Raw genomic sequence first — 16465 nt, forward strand, 5'->3', positions numbered from 1 at the left:
TTTTCAAACCCCTGTGTTCGATTTTCAAAATGTAAGGCACTTTTTTCCCCCACTCTCTTTATTCCAGTGGTCACAAAACACTTAAGATTCACTGAATTATTGTGACATTTTGTAATTCCAAATATTTATGGCTGTATATATTAGCAACAGACAGCGAATGTAACTGTAAATGTCATGTGTACTCATCATTATCATTGCAAAATTGGACAGGAAACCTACCATAACGTTGGAAACTAAAAATCTTAACTGTTCACCAAACAACAACTGAGTAAAGAGAAAGTTTACAGTTTAGTAAAAAAAAAAAAAAAAAAAAAGAAAAGTCCACTTGCAAAGAGAACTAGGTTCTTTCTTTGTCATTAAAAAGTTCACACGTAAATAAATAAATAAATAGAACAAAGTAAAAAACTTTAAAAATATGTTACACTGATATGATTGTAGACTCCAGTCAAACAGTATCAGTAGAATAAAAGCAGTTTTATTTCACATGGAGCAGGTCGCTGCATGGGGGCCGCCATCTTGAGATCATATGACCAGCCAAATACTGCTTAATCTTTTTTGGATACATTCACTTAGAATAAATAACTCTCCATTACACTGTGCCTCGTTTACAAAACAATCTGCGGTCAAATTCGCTGAATAAACATAATCCTCCGACGCGATCCAGGGTGCCATTAAAAATAAACCATCCCATTGTTCCTGAAAAAAACATCCAACTGCCAGCCTGCATGGAGAGGGTTTTGAGACTCCAGAGACACCAGCAGCTTCAAATACCTGTTTGCTGCTCAACAGTGGCTTTTTTATAACTGACCTTCTAATACAATTCATTTGTTTGACAGAAACTTTCCTTAAGCCTTTACCTGACCGAGTTCTTCTGTGTTTTAAATCACTCACAAATCTTTTGTTAATTCGCTAATCTCTATTCAGTTTTCACAAAATATTAGTTGTTTCCGTGCAAGACATTGCACCATATCATGCTTTCCATCTTCAGAAAGATCTTTCTTCCTCCTCATATTGCATGAGAACCGCAAATTGTTTAATAATGTGGAACAACCTCTTTATAGTAAATAGGTTTTCCATTTACCTAAAAAGACCAGGCAAACTACTTAACAAACCTGTCTGAGATTGATACCAGTTATCTAAAAAGATATGAGTAATCAAACAAACAAAAACCACTTTGTTTGAAAAATTTAAATCTGAATGTTTATATACTGATATGTCACTTGCATAATAATTTGGAACACTATATATATATATATATAAAATTATAGTAAAATTAGCGGGTGGACAAAGAACTTAATTCCCACCCAATCCTTGATTCCTGCATACACACAGTAACATACTGTATATACAAGTCAAGTGCGCTATGAACAAACTTCTCAAGACACTGAGAGAACTGAAGTGCCTCCATACACACAAAATCACATTTGGTCTTGGTCAGTCAATGTCTCTACATCACATAATTCATATCTTTTAGCAGAAGGGCCATAAAACTTCTGTCAAAACAGCAATTTCTTATGTGAAGAATCATACGCACACACATCTGACCCAGTTCCAGTGGGGTGGAGTAGCACATGTGTGAGTGTATGTGTGGAGATTTCTACAGCGGACACTGACGCACTCGGACATTTGGGCGCCGGTCACTCCCTCTGCAAACACACACGCGTGCACACACACACACACTGGCCACACCCTCTGCAAATAAGTGGTGTTTCTGCCCAGACCAACGCCTTGCGAGTGTGCAAACACACATATGTAAGTGGGTCAATAAGGCCGGTACTTTCCTGTAGATGTCTGTCAACATGACCTCCTGCAAAACACCACACCCAACTCACACACACACACACATATATATTACCTAATTAACACGAACATTACTTCATTCAGCACAGACACACACTTGTCAAGACACACCCAAATATACTAAAGAAACACACACATACAACAGCAGCTCTCTTGGCACGCATTTTACTTTAAGGAAGTGTACTCATATTACTGCCCTTACATCAACACACACTTTTCTGTAAATGACAGTATTTAAAAGCCGTCCAGTTCCCCAGAATCAGATACTAAAAACCTTTTAAATGAGCACACAAACACAGTCGACATAACTATGGATTAAGTCGATGTACGTCCGATGTAGACATGTGTAAGATGGGGGTGGACCCAAGATTGGGAACCACTGCCATTTTGGGCTCACCAAACCGGGGCCACAATAATGAATCCATTGTTTCAAGTTTGAATATGCAGGAGTGTATTTGAGATTTCAGAGCTATGGTGAAGGAGAAGGACATTTTTGGACCTTGTCAGCATCCAAAGAACCTCAATCACTTTTATTGTATGGAAAAAAGCAGCTTGAAGTGTCATGAGGACCTCTTTAAAAGGGATAGTTCGTCCAAAAATGAAAATAATATATCTTTCATTCATACATACAGTACACCCAATAAATAGAGAACATAATAAACGGCAGCTCAAATGTGTTTGTTACAAAAGCAAGAACCAATTAAGCTTTTCTGGCACATTAAGTAAGCTCGGTTGAGCTTGTTTACCATATTTGATGCGATCAATGCAAATATGTGAATAAAAGCCTAAATCTGTTCATCATACTTTGGTTCACCTAAACACTGGTGTAGCATTTACTTTGAAACAATTTTCCATAACAATTGCTAGTAAATTTTACAAATGAACTTTACATGACATTTTGAAGTAGAAAGACTGAAATAGTATCTTTCACATATCTATCAATCCATCTATCTATAATCTGGATATTTATACTATTTTTACAGTGTATAAAGTGATTTTGTCTCCTCAGACCTGAATAAAACTGATCGATTCATATGGATTCCTTTTCCAATGTTTTAATGTAGGGTGGATATAAAAAGTCTACACACTACTGTTAAAACAGCTGTTTTGGTTCAGCTGTTCAAAGATAATTAACAAAGTTTAATGTAAACATAACAACCTATGCAATGCCCCTTAAACCTTAAAGATAAAAATAAAAAACTTGAAATAACTGCATGAAGCCACGTTCACACTGTTTGATTTTGTCCACGATTTGGCCGTCTAAGAATTTTTTTGTGAATCCTAAAAGATTCCTCGGATCCTAGGCAAAAATCTGAAGTCTTTGATCGTTAGTTTGACATGTTCACCAACAACCGATTAATGACCATTGCGATCAAATTTTATTCTGGAAGTGTCCGAAGATTTGACGCAGTCCTGCAGTGTGGCTTCTCCTATGACAACGTTAAATAAAAAACAATAGGAGCGCAGGACCTGATGCCACCACTTGCTCACCACACATAGTACTCATTTTTATTTAATTTTTTCAGATTTCTTTTTAAGAGAAGCCATGATCAAAATTAATGCTAGTCTTCTAGCCACCATTTCTAAACCACATATAAAAGTGCAGCTCACGTAACTGAACGGGTCACGGATTGAAAAGTCTTATTTAACGGCCTTGCCTTGACTGCCTGACATTAATGACAACCGAGATCGCAGTGTGACATGGCTTACATTTTTGTACAGTCTGACAAGCAACAGTTGTAAAGGACTATTATAAATCGAACAGCGTGTACCCAGCTTCAATGTTCACACCCTTTTATAAATAGTTATGTGTCTGTGTTCAGAATTAATAAATCATCAAGCTCATGTGAAATAGTACACACCAGCCTTCACCTGAAGTGACACTGATTAGCCATGAGCCACAAAGAGCTTATAAAGCATATCATTGTTGAAAGATTGGAAAAAAAATATTTAAAAAAGCATTAGATGAAGCCTTTTCTGACTAAAAAACAGAACATCCAAGCCCGGCTAAACTTTGCAAAAACATATCCAATCTCCCCAAACCATTTGGAAAAATGAGACCAAGATTGAACTTTTTGGACAAAATTTTGAAAGTATGTTAGCCGTAAAAACGAGACAGCACCTCCATGGTGTAGCAGTCTCATTTTTTGGCTGCTCTTCTTCAGCTGGAAATGGGGCTTTAGTGAAGGTAATCACTTTCAGCATGACAATGATCCAAAACACACATCTAAATCAACAAAAGAATGGCTTCCGCAAAGAAAGAATAATGTTTTGGCATGGCCCAGCCAGAGCTCAGACCTGAATCCAGACCTGAATCCTATAGAAAATCTGTGGGGGGACCTGAAGCGGGCCGTGCACAAGAAATGATCTTGCAATTTAACAGATATGAAAAAAAAAAAAAAAAATGTGCAAAGAAGATTGGGAAAATATTCCCAACTCAAGATGTGCCAAGCTGATAGGCTCCTATCCAAACAAACTGAGTGCTATAATACAAGCAAAGGGTGCTTCAATAAAGTAGTAGTTCAGGTGTGTGCATCCTTATGCAGTTACTTATTCCAAGTTTTTATTTTTATTTTTTTATTTTTTATGGGTCACTCTGAAATGGTATTGCATAGATTATAATTGTTACAATAAACATGCAAATGTTCTGAAATTATTTATCTGGTATGATTTATCTTATCTAATATTATTTAACTTGTATACATTTTAGGCAGTTCAAATTAATTATTACATGAAGTTAGCTAACTGTGTGATTTGTATATGTACATTTCTGAAATATATTACTTGGTCACAGTCACCTCTGATAACAGATTACTCTAAATTATAATGTAGACGCATGCATTTTCTGTAAAGCTGCTTTGAAATAGTATGTATTGTGAAAAGTGCAATACAAATGTAATTTTTGTTTACATTTTTTTTACATCACAAAAATCTGCTGTTTTCACAGGGGTGTGTAGATTTTTTATATCCACTTTACTTGTTAATTACATACACTTTTAAAAGATGGACAAAAATGATGAGAGAATACTAAATAGCTTTATTTTTGTTCCAAAGATGAACAAAAGTCTTATGGCTTTGGAACAATATGAAGGTGAGTAAATGATGACAGAATTTTGTATTTGGATAAGCTATTTCTTTAAGGGCGTTTTCACACCTTTAGATCGTTTGTTTTGTTCAGAAACGGAGACTTAATTCATTACAATGTTTCATTTTCACAAGGCAACCTTTCAAAGCATACCAAAATGTGTCCACGCAAGTCACATGCAAGTACAAGTGTCCTCTTATTGGTCAGAGTTTCCTCTGCGTCATCCAGCAAGATGATTGACGACAAGTTTGTTCTACAAGCTTATTGTGGCTTTATCTGTAACTCTCAAGACACACGCAAACACTATACAAATGTAGCCGTCATTCTCGCCTTTAAATTATATAATACATTTGTATTAATACTGCAGAAAATTCAAACGCGCTCTCTCTTGATCTCCCAGCACTGTCTAGAGGTCAAGAAGACACAGACAAACACTACACTGAATATTTATATATATATTTTAAGTATTAATTTTGTAGTGGTGTGTTTGTTGTTTTGAATGAGGTGATTATTGTTATTGCTTTGTCTAGTTAATAGTTTTGTGTTATCTAATTTGTGTGTGAAAAAAAAATGAATAAATGTAAATGTAAATGTGTGTATTAGGACCTCCTTGAAAACGAGATGATGCATCTCAAGGGGTTTATTCTGAAGAAAACTTTTGTTACTACTATTGCTTTATTAGCTGGTTGTCCTGCATCCTCAATAAACAAGCTACAGTTAGTCCAAAATGCCGCCGCTAGAGTTCTTACGAGATCAAGAAAATATGATCATATAACACCGATTTTATCATCACTGCATTGGTTACCTATAAAGTTCCGTATTAATTATAAGGTATTGCTACTGATTTATAAAGCCCTAAACGGCTTAGCTCCAGTCTATTTAACGGATCTTCTATCGCCCTATAATCCATCGCGCTCTTTAAGATCACTAAATTCAAGGCTTTTGGTCATACCTAGGATATCCAGAACCACCAAAGGAGGGAGAGCATTTTCACATTTGGCTCCAAAACTCTGGAATAGTCTTCCTGATACTGTTCGTTGCTCAGACTCGCTCTCCCAGTTTAAAACTAGATTAAAGTTGCATCTCTTCAGCCAGGCATTCATATAATCCTATAGTTCAAACTACAATCCGGCCTCTAGCTCATAAATGCCAGAGGAGAACTGGCCCCCAACTGAGCCTGGGTTCTCCCAAGGTTTTTTTTCTCCATTAGGTCACCTGATGGAGTTTTAGGACACCATTAGGTCACTTGATGGAGTTTTTCGGTTCCTTGCCACTGTTGCCTTTGGCTTGCTCAGTTGGGGATATTTTGGGGATATTTTATTTAATTTTATCAATCTTTGTTGTATTATTTTAATTTAATACTGTGAAGCTGCTTTGATACAATCTGTATTGTGAAAAGCGCTATACAAATAAACTTGACTTGACTATTACACGAATGTTATAATGCAGCAGGAGCAGGACTCAAGGCTTCATTGGGACAGCATTCTCGCACGGAGAAGTGCAATTACACAACATTTTAAGATTAAGAGGTGCTCTTTTGGTTTTCAACTGTTGTAACTAATGTGCTCACTCACAGAATCATACACTACTGCTATTTATATAGCACATTTCCCATTATGAATTATAATACTATTTGGTTCATTGGTCCGTTGGGTCGGATTGCTTTCATGCTTCAAGCGAACCGTCCCAGTGTTCATTTGCAATCCGTCCGAGACCACCTCGTTCAGGCGTTTTTGGAGCGATTGTTTTGGTGCGGATCCGAGCATGATTGCCTTGTTCACATGCCTAAATGAACCGAACCAAGGGAGAAAACGCACTAGTTTCCGAAACAAACACTTTGGTGTAAAAGCACCCTAAGATATCCCCATTAAGTTCTACACTGATGTCCATTCAAACAGATGGGTCATTTTGCACAGAAATAACACACTTGGCCTTTTTTAGCAAAAGCACTGAGTTTTAACAACTGTTAAACCCGTGGTTTACATCACCATAACTTGCAGGCATTTAATGTTTTGGGCCTAAGATGAACAGCAACAGTGTTTAATGATCGTTTCTCTCATTCACACTCACACAGACCTGAGGGGTGTTTTGACATCCGTATCAACATTTACTGTGAAGTACTGCCAAGTGTAACGAGCTACCAACTTCATAATAGCAGACTCGATATGCTGTTTTGGCAGTTAAAGAATGACAAAACAGGTCAAGAAAAGAAGAAAAGCGAGACACTGACAGAGTCATGTCTGAGTGGGGGGGGGGGGGGAATTAACAGAGTCATAATCAATGTAATTCTGTTTCTCTGCCAAAAGAAACATCAAGTCCAAGAAGGCTGTCAGCTGTCAAACTCACCCAATTAGTTCTTTATCGAGTCGTTAAGAGCAAGAGCGCCACCTGGAGGACACCTACTGTAACCGCAGCATGTAGAGGCCCTTAATGCACTGTACACTGTTAAGAGTTGATATAGGTGATGTTTTGTATTGATGTAACCTACATGATGTACATAAGTAGGGTATTACCTTTGGTGTCTGAGCCCTTCTGTGGTGTGGCGACTCTTAAGAAAATCTGTTGTCTCCAGGAGTGTCTCCGGCTACGTAATGGACTGTCATCCCCAACAACATACACCGCACCAGGACTGGACAGGGCTGCCACGTCACTACACACACACATAGAAATACATAAGCATAGGCATTCGTTCACAAATATACACAAACACTGACAGACAGCAGTAAAAGGAGTCACAGACTTCTGTCAGAGTAGACACAGCATATTTAATTTGATACGAAAGCCCCCTTCACAAGACCAGTCATAGGCATTTTGAGCAATTTTGTAATTCTTGTCTTTAAAAAAAAAACTATATACATTAACAAAAACTTAGTTGCAGAACAAGTATTCGATTAGTTGATTTCCTGTGCACATCCTGATTTATTATAAGAAAATGTATTCACTCCCATGAGTCTTTATTCACGTCTGCCTCTGTGGCAGGTGCTGAAAAAGAAGAGAGATGGAAGACAGAAAAATGGAAAGATGGATTGGCAGAATGTGAAAAAGAAACAGAATACCTCTTCCTCTGAGAGTCACAGGTATCATCACTCTCCACTACAGGGGCCAGAAATTTGAGGAAATTTGGAACAGAGGAGGAGGAGTGTAATCTCGCTCTAAAGCCACTCAGCCCTGATGGACTGAGAGATAGAGCGTGAGAAAGAGAGAGAGAGGCCACAGAGTAAAGGAGTGAGACATAGAGAGTCACTGAAACCAGGACAAAACCGAACTCTAGCATGCACTTGTTGGAGCAGAATTGAGAACACAGTGGGGTTATTTCACATTTGTGCTTAATGTGTGGGCAAAACCCTGTGGTTTATTCATATAATAATTAATTAATTATTATAATAATATAATATACTTCTGTAATAATGCTGAAAATTGTTATTGTTAACTACAACTAAAAACTGTTCGATAATTAAAATAAAGTTGAAATAAAATAAAATTAATATTATATGAGAAACTTAAATGAGAAATTCTGCTATGGCAACTAAATGAAATGAGTTTAAATAAATTAAAGCTAAAAAGAAAGCTAAAAACAAATAGTAGTAAAAATACACACAAAATTACAAAAAGGAAAAAAAAGTGAAAAATAAATATAAAAGCAAAATACAAAATAGCAATAAATACTATAAAAGTATATAAATAATACTAAAATAAGGCTGTAATAATACTGTTTTTGAATTAAAAATTATATTCCCAGTACTGGGCTTTGATTTCATTCACCAGGAATTTGTGTGTTTTAATTTTATGTTTAGACAAAATAGAATCACATTCCTTGCTCTATGCACCAGATTCAGAAACAACAGCATTTTTTTGCACATCATGGTAGTCTCCTGCGTCCTCAATAACTCAGCACTCAAAACCAGCCTGTTAGTGCATTTCATTTTGAGTGAAATTCCCCATTGTGCTTTCACAAACTTTTACACAAAAAGAACAGAAAATTCAGAGAAAGACAATTTTATGGGGAAAAAAGTACCCTGACCTGTTTGTGAATGACAGTAGAGATGACACAGACACACACACACACACACACACACACACACACACACACACACACCTCACCTCCGCTTGAGGGGCCGGGTGGAAAGATCATGAACAAAAGTATGAGGCCTCAATGGCCGTTGACACACGGGAGAGGAAGAAGCCGGAGGGGAGGAAGGACTGATGAAAATACAAAAAGGATGGAAAAGATAAAGGAATACAGAAGCAGAGAAGCACAGAGTGAAAAAAGTGGAGCACAGTGAACTGAATTCACATTACAGACTAAGAAATGTGATGTAAAAATAGGAAACTTCCACATACCCCCCTCCAAAAATACCACCCACAGTAATTGATTGACAAAAGTCTGTCACTGTGATGAACAAACAAACAGACTTTGAATTTAACAAATGTTGTACATACCTGTACATTAAAAAAAATTCAAATATTCAACTTTTAATTCTGTTTGAATTATGTCACAGATTGGATGCACAACTAGAAAACACAACTTAAAGTTGGCTGGGATAAAGTCTATGCTTCATTTAAAAAAATATCATAATATAGATCACACTTTAGGTTTGCAATGTTTTTTTGGTCCTGTTTACACTTGGTCACCATGTATTTTTACCGATTGAATAGCCATCCGTTTTGTTAAATCTCTTCCATTTACACTTGACCACATAAATGTGTCTCCGCACAACAAACATAAATCCGATCTTCAATTCCTGCAGTATATGCGAATTTCGACGATGCAAGTTCACGTCAACGAAAGCAACAAATATGTGCTTTCATTTATTTATCATCAGCTAATTTCAAGATCAAAGACCGCAATACGAGAGAAAGCTGCATCAGCACTGGTAAGATAATTTAGTCTCACTACTTTTAATGAAGACGATTGTTTGTTGAGCTCCAGGACACAACGCTGAACTGTCATTTTTATTTGCGGCAGTTTGTGCGTCGTCTTGCTGAAGAGAGTCCAATTCTTCTCACTATTAACTAGTTGCTTATTAGCATGCCGATTACTAGGATATTGGCCGTTTCTTAGTACTTATAAAGCACATATTAATGCCTTATTCTGAATGACCATATTCTACATCCCCAATCCTTCCCAATACCTAAACATAACAACTACCTTATTTACTATTAATAAGTAGTAATTAGGATTTTATTGAGGCACAAGTCGTAGTTAATAGTGAGAATTGGACCCTAAACTAAAGTGTGACCGAGATAGGCTACTCATCTGCAGCGGGTCATATTGCTGTACATGTGTCCAAATTTTTATCTTAACCGTTCTATTTCATCAGATACGATCTGTAAACAGGGCTTTAAGTGTAAAATTCCGAACTTGTCCTTTAAATAATTTTGGGAGGAGTAAAATTTACATATGTGGCATCAATAACCAGATGCATTTACACTTGTCCAGTTTCGTCTGGAATGCGTATAAAACCACCTTCTAAAATGGTTTGAGTGATCAGATTTAAATCAGTCTCGAATGCGTTTTAGGGGGCATTTACACCTGGTCTTTTTACGAAGAGACCAGGTGTAAACAGGCCTACTGATGACAGTCTATTCATTCCCGAAGGGAACTTTTGTCTGTATGGTGATTAGATTTACTGTTTGTGCTGCCGCCTTGACCAAAGAGTACAGAATGACGCATCAAGTGTGTGACACCAGTGATTTGTCATGGCGCTCGGAATAGAGTAAAATAATAGCAAGTTAAAAAGCATGGTATAATACAAACTTTTTAATGAAAAAAATCAGCTCTGCATTAACACTAGCAGCTGTTCTTCCACATGAATCACTGCCTATTCCCCTCATTAAAGTTCAACGGGCAATATTGTCAGATATCAACAGCATAAAATAAGCAATCCCCCAAACCAACTGTCTCACTTGCTCTGGTGTGGGGAGTCTGTGCTGACGGAGTAGTGTCGGACCAGTTTGGGCTTGGTGGCGGCAGTTGGTTGTAGAGGGGGGAGACTTGGCTCAGAGGACGACAGCATGGGAGAGTGACTAATCGTGCTTGCGCGTCTCCTGAAACCCTGCGGCGGGCTCTCAGGATCCTCCTGACATCTCGCTGAGCTTTCTAGATGCTTCAGATCCCCTGTGGAATTGTGAGAGCGGAGTGGACTGGAGGTTAGGAGAGAGCAGAGGGGCTCCTCCAGTGATGTTTCCTTAAAAAACAAAATAGAAAATGTCAACAACTCTAATGGAATAAATCATTCTTGAAACAAAAAAGCTTGTAAAGACGATTTTTTAAAGGCAGTAAGTTCATGCAAGTGATTATAACTGTTAGAGGAAAAGACATCTTATATGACAGATACATCTTGCTCTAAAATCACTGAAATACAATGGTAAACAGCTAACAGCAATATGATTTATAAGTGCTAATAATCACAATAAGCATTATTATTTATTAGCGTAATAAATAACAATGCTTATTGTGATTATTAACACTTATAAATCATATTGCTGTTGATACCATTATATAAAAGCATTAAGTTCCTTGAGATGACCATGGATAAAGGAATAGTCCACCTAAAAATTCTGTCATAATTTACCCACCTTCAAAACTGTATGCATTTTTTTTTCTGCTGGACACAAAAGATTATATTTTTGTCTATGCAATGGAGGTCAACGGGAAACAAAACTGTTAAGTTATCAACATACTTCAAAATATCTTCTCTTGTATTCCAGAGAAGAACTAAAGTCATGCAGGTATGGAACGACACGAGGGTGAGTAAATGATGACAGAATTTATGTTTTTGGGTTAACTATTCCTTAAAGTATGGACTAATAAGGTGCTGATAATTAAAATAATCTGAACAATAGACTAAAAGGTCATTTTATCCTACACATTTTGCACTACCATTCACAAGTTTGGGGTCAGTATTTTTTTTTACAATTATTAAGAAATTATTTTATTCAGAAAAGATTCATTAAATTGATCAAAAATGAAAGTAAAGCCATTTATTATGTTACAAAGGTTTTCTACTTCAAATAATGCTGTATTTAACTTTCTATTAAGCAAAGAATCCTGCATTTTTTTTACAGTTACCACAAAAATATTAGCATATTAGAATGATTTCTGAAGGATCATGTGACACTGAGCACGTTTACATGCACACCAGTATGCTAATAACTCACAAAAATCAGCTTATTTAAATCCTTATTTAAAACCTGTAGTCCGGGTTTACATGCAAACCAATAAGCTGACAATGCAAGTAAACCACTTTTACAAGAAAACCACTTTTACAAGACTTTATTAATAAATCAGGTAATTTCCTGGCAGTGATGTCAAAATATGCATATCTGACCCTGAGTATTTCATTTATGTCGGTTGTGATGTTAAATAAAGCATTAAAAACCGAAGAAGAGTATTAGCTACAACATGTCAGCGACTCATATATTATCCTCTCATGCAGTTACAGATGCAGCATTTTGACTGAACCACTTCTTCTGCTGCTGCTGCATGAGATGAGAGCACTTTTATAATTTTTTGGGTCAACAAAGAATCTGAGTTTGCGATACATTTCTTCCTCTCTTACTGCAAAACGCTTGTTCTGCCCAGATGTGCTTAAATCCACAGTAAGGACGCATTCCTGTCCTGTCACATATCACACATGTGCACTTCAATAAGCAGACAGAAAGCAGGTTAATGTGTTTAAATGCTGGGCGAAATCGGCAAAAATCTAGCTGTGACTATCGGTTTACGGTTTATTAAACCGTTTATGACCTTACCCCAATAAAGGAAAACGGGTTAACACGTTTACATGATCACGTGTATTGTCGGCTTTTTAAGCATAATGGGTTTAAAACGTGCATGTAAACGCACTCACTAAAGACTGGAGTTATGATGCTTTTTCATCACATGAATAAATTACATTTTAAAATATATTAAAATAGAAAAGTTATTTAAAATTGTAATAATATTTCACAATGTTACTGTTTTACTGTAGTTTTTTCATAGATGCAAGTCATGAAACAAGGATTGCAAATTTGATCTATTTCTGCTCTTTTGCAAAGTAAATGGCCAAATATTTGTATATTTCACCTCAACAAAATCATCCCAAATTTATTGTGAATATTCAAAATATTGTCCAGTCCTAAATGACAATGTGCCAGAAAATATATTGATGATGTGAGCGTTGGGCAGACCTGAGATGTGCCGTTCAGTGTGGTGGAGCTGGAGGAGTTGCTCTCTCCTTCACTGTTCTCCCTCGGGGATTTGGACTTACTGCTGCCCTATTACATGGAGACATAAAATATTCCATAAATTATGTTTATATAGATAAACAGTATCATAGTTAAGTTATTTTTGTTCATTTGGACTTACAGTATTGACCCTGCAGCACATATCGTGCTACACATACAAGGCCTGCATTCTTTGAATGTTAGATGCACAAAAAATGTAAAGGGAGCCAAAATGTTCAAAATGCATAAAATGTTTGCATACCTTCCAGATCCCCTCCAGTGATTCGGTGAGAGACCTTTTGGCTCTAGTCTTGAACTCCTCCAGACGAACACGACTGGAACTCGTGCTGCTTTCAGCATTCACAGCAACCTCCTGAGAAGTCAAACACATTCATGTATACAGTATTGACTAGAACAGGCATCCACACCCAATACTCCAAGATCCCAGCTGTAATATTCAAGTTTGTAACAGACTAACAAAATGGAAACATTCATATGTCCATAAGGATTTTAATTAATTAAATGGTGGTGTACCTTTTTTGTTTGTCCGTTGTGTGTGTGTGTCTTTTGTCTGTCCTCATACAGTCGTCTAAGAAATGACACAACCAACTCATTCTCTTCCTGATCTGACTTAGGCCTGGCTTTCTGTTCAAACACACAAACAAAGATTTTATTTCTCCAAACTTCCACAAGGTGGCATTAGCAGCCTTACAAAATACACTCACGGTTAGGGGGAAATGTGAACAACAGAGAGCAGAAGGAATTTACTCCGAAAATTACTCATCTATTACACTATTTACACAAAAGCTCAAATTTCAATTAGTCAACGAGCATTTTAAGGTGATCAAAACTTTTAAAGATATATAAAAGTTATGTGAAAACTGGGGTATATTTAAATCAATTATATTATAATCAATATTGCAAAGACAACTTTCTGTTTGTTGCACCCTTAAAGCTGATATTACATTTTAAACAATCATCAAGTAAAAAAGAAAAACAGTTGACGCTCTGAGGATATCTGTCATTCATCAGGTTGATAAATGTTCAGTCGTTCAGGTTGACTATGGTTTCAGGATGCTAGACTAGTGGACAAACTGGTTTAATTTATACCAGTCACACCCTCTGAACAGAAAAGCACACATTCCTTGAATGCCACACTTAAAGGATTTGGCACACACTGGTAATCCAGGGAACCGGGGAGCTAAAGCGTATTTGTGTAACGTGTTATAGCGGTTTTAAAATTGAAATAACTCACCATGGTGCTCTCAAACACAGCTGCCTGCTCCTGATTATCCAGACCTGCCAAATGCTTCTGCAGTTCCAGCTTAGCTTTGGATGGATGTAGACCTGCACATAAATACAGTGTCATGCCAAGCACAAAGTATGCACTGTTGCAGCCCGCAGAACTCTAAAATGAAATCTGGGAACTAAAAATCTGTTGTAACCTCCTAATTCATGTTCTGAATAAACAATTGATCAATTCTGCCATTATTATGGTTAAGTTTATAATGAATAATTCACATAAACGTACAAATTCTGTCATAATTAACCCAAATTTAATTCCAAACCGGTATGATTTTCTTTCTTCAATGGAGCACAAAAGGGAATACTGTATTTAAAAAAAGATACCCGACTGCTATTTCCATAAAATGAAAGCATATAGTAGTGACCATGCGCCAAAAAGCCTATTAGGTAGTGCTATAAAGATACTATATACAGATTTTTATGTATTTTTTTTATTGAAAGAAATTCAGCAAGGACACAATCAAATGATCAAAAATTACAGTAAAGACCTACACATTGTTGCAAAAAATAACTTTCTTCTATTCATAAAAGAAATCACCATTTCCACAAAATATAAAGCACAACTGTTATGAAAACTGATAATAAGATAATGGAGCAGCAAATCAGCATATTAAAATGATTTCTTCAGGACCATGTGACACTGAGGACTGGAGCAATAATGCTGAAAATTCAGCTTTTCATCACAGGAATAAATTACATTTAAAAAATATATTCAATAAAAACCAGTTAATTTTAAGTCATAATTTAAAATATTACTGTTTAACTGTATTTTTGATCACATCAATGCAGCCTTAGTGAGCATAAAATACTTATTGACCCCAAACCTTTGAACAATAGTGTGTTTTCAATGTATGGAAAAAAGGAATGGGGACATTTTCAAAATATCTCTTTCTATGATCCAAAGGAAAAAAAGAAGTGCTGGTAGAATTTTACTGTTTGGATGAACTATCCCTTCAGAGTACAGGGAACCAATAAATCCGCCCCAAATAAATATGAGAGTGTGCACTAGAACTTTTGTTACTCTGGGCCTTTGACAGACCTGTGCAAACATGAAGAGATACAAAAAGAAAGAGAAATGGGCTGATACAGAGATAAAAAATTATAGACTTGAGTGATATGACAAACAGTAGACATCTCACCCTCTATTCTGTCACACAGTTTGTGCAGCTGCTGCAGGGGACAGCTGTCACACTGCTGACTCTGGGTCCTACTGCTCTGCTGAAGGGCGGCCACAGAGAACGCCTGCTTCAAAGTTAACATGATCTCATCCACCTGAACATGAAAGAGTGACATTCATACAGAGCAGCTCTGAGCATCTAACTTGACAGTTTGTAAACAGTTTAAAAAACAATAACTGCATCCTGTGGAAATATTCTGACTATTTATAGGTATAAATCTCATGAAGGGATTGAAATAATTCATTGACATTTGCAACATGTCATTTCCATTTGGCTAGACAAGTAGACCTTGTACTCAATCCTGAGTGAGACAGGAAGCCAGTGAAGTGATTTGAGGATGGGGTTGATATGGTCGTATTTGCGCACCCTCATCAGCCTAGCAGTGCTGTTCTGAATGTACTGCAGCTTCTTAAGGCTTTTGTCAGGGATCCCGATGAGGAGCGCATTGCAGTAGTCCAGTCTGGAAGACAAAAAAGCATGGACGAGCTTTTCCACATCTGCAAGAGTAAGTGTAGGACAAAGTTTGGTGGAATAAGGAGGTCTTACTCAGATGTTTATCAAAGTTCAGATGAGAATCCATTTTAACACCCAGGTTGGTGAGTGATGTTAAAAGTGGAATATCCTGGCCAGAGAAATGAATGCTGGGAATGTCAGATGTCGGACCTGATGTGGGGTACCGACTTGAATAACTTCTTTGAGCAAGACATTTTGCTTCATCCACGCCTTTATCTCCTCCAGGCAGGTGGTCATAGTGGATGATGCAGCAGAGGGGGTTGAATTTGTCCTGAGATGACACTGCCAAAGGGGAGCATATAGAGGATGAACAGGGTGGGGCCGAACACCGAGCCCTGAGCGACACCACAGGTGACGTTGTGTGTCAAGAATTTAA

The 16465-nt window shown here is 36.9% G+C and overlaps 1 protein-coding gene across 4 annotated transcripts in view; it reads right to left on the reverse strand.

The window, feature by feature from the left end:
* The window catches only part of tbc1d1 (TBC1 (tre-2/USP6, BUB2, cdc16) domain family, member 1), a 67461-nt gene that overhangs the window by 16208 nt on the left and 34788 nt on the right, over positions 1-16465 (reverse strand). For all 4 annotated transcript variants that reach the window (XM_082164417.1, XM_082164416.1, XM_082164418.1 and 1 more), the window contains 7 exons: positions 15538-15670; positions 14349-14440; positions 13628-13738; positions 13356-13466; positions 13058-13144; positions 10793-11073; positions 7399-7535 (listed from right to left, as the gene is read on the reverse strand). In XM_082164417.1, the coding sequence (XP_082020543.1) occupies positions 7399-7535; positions 10793-11073; positions 13058-13144; positions 13356-13466; positions 13628-13738; positions 14349-14440; positions 15538-15670 (952 nt within the window). The remainder of the gene's footprint in view (positions 1-7398; positions 7536-10792; positions 11074-13057; positions 13145-13355; positions 13467-13627; positions 13739-14348; positions 14441-15537; positions 15671-16465) is intronic.

Source organism: Leuciscus leuciscus (assembly GCF_965113295.1).
Source record: "Leuciscus leuciscus genome assembly, chromosome: 3".
In the NCBI taxonomy this organism is placed as follows: domain Eukaryota; kingdom Metazoa; phylum Chordata; class Actinopteri; order Cypriniformes; family Leuciscidae; genus Leuciscus; species Leuciscus leuciscus.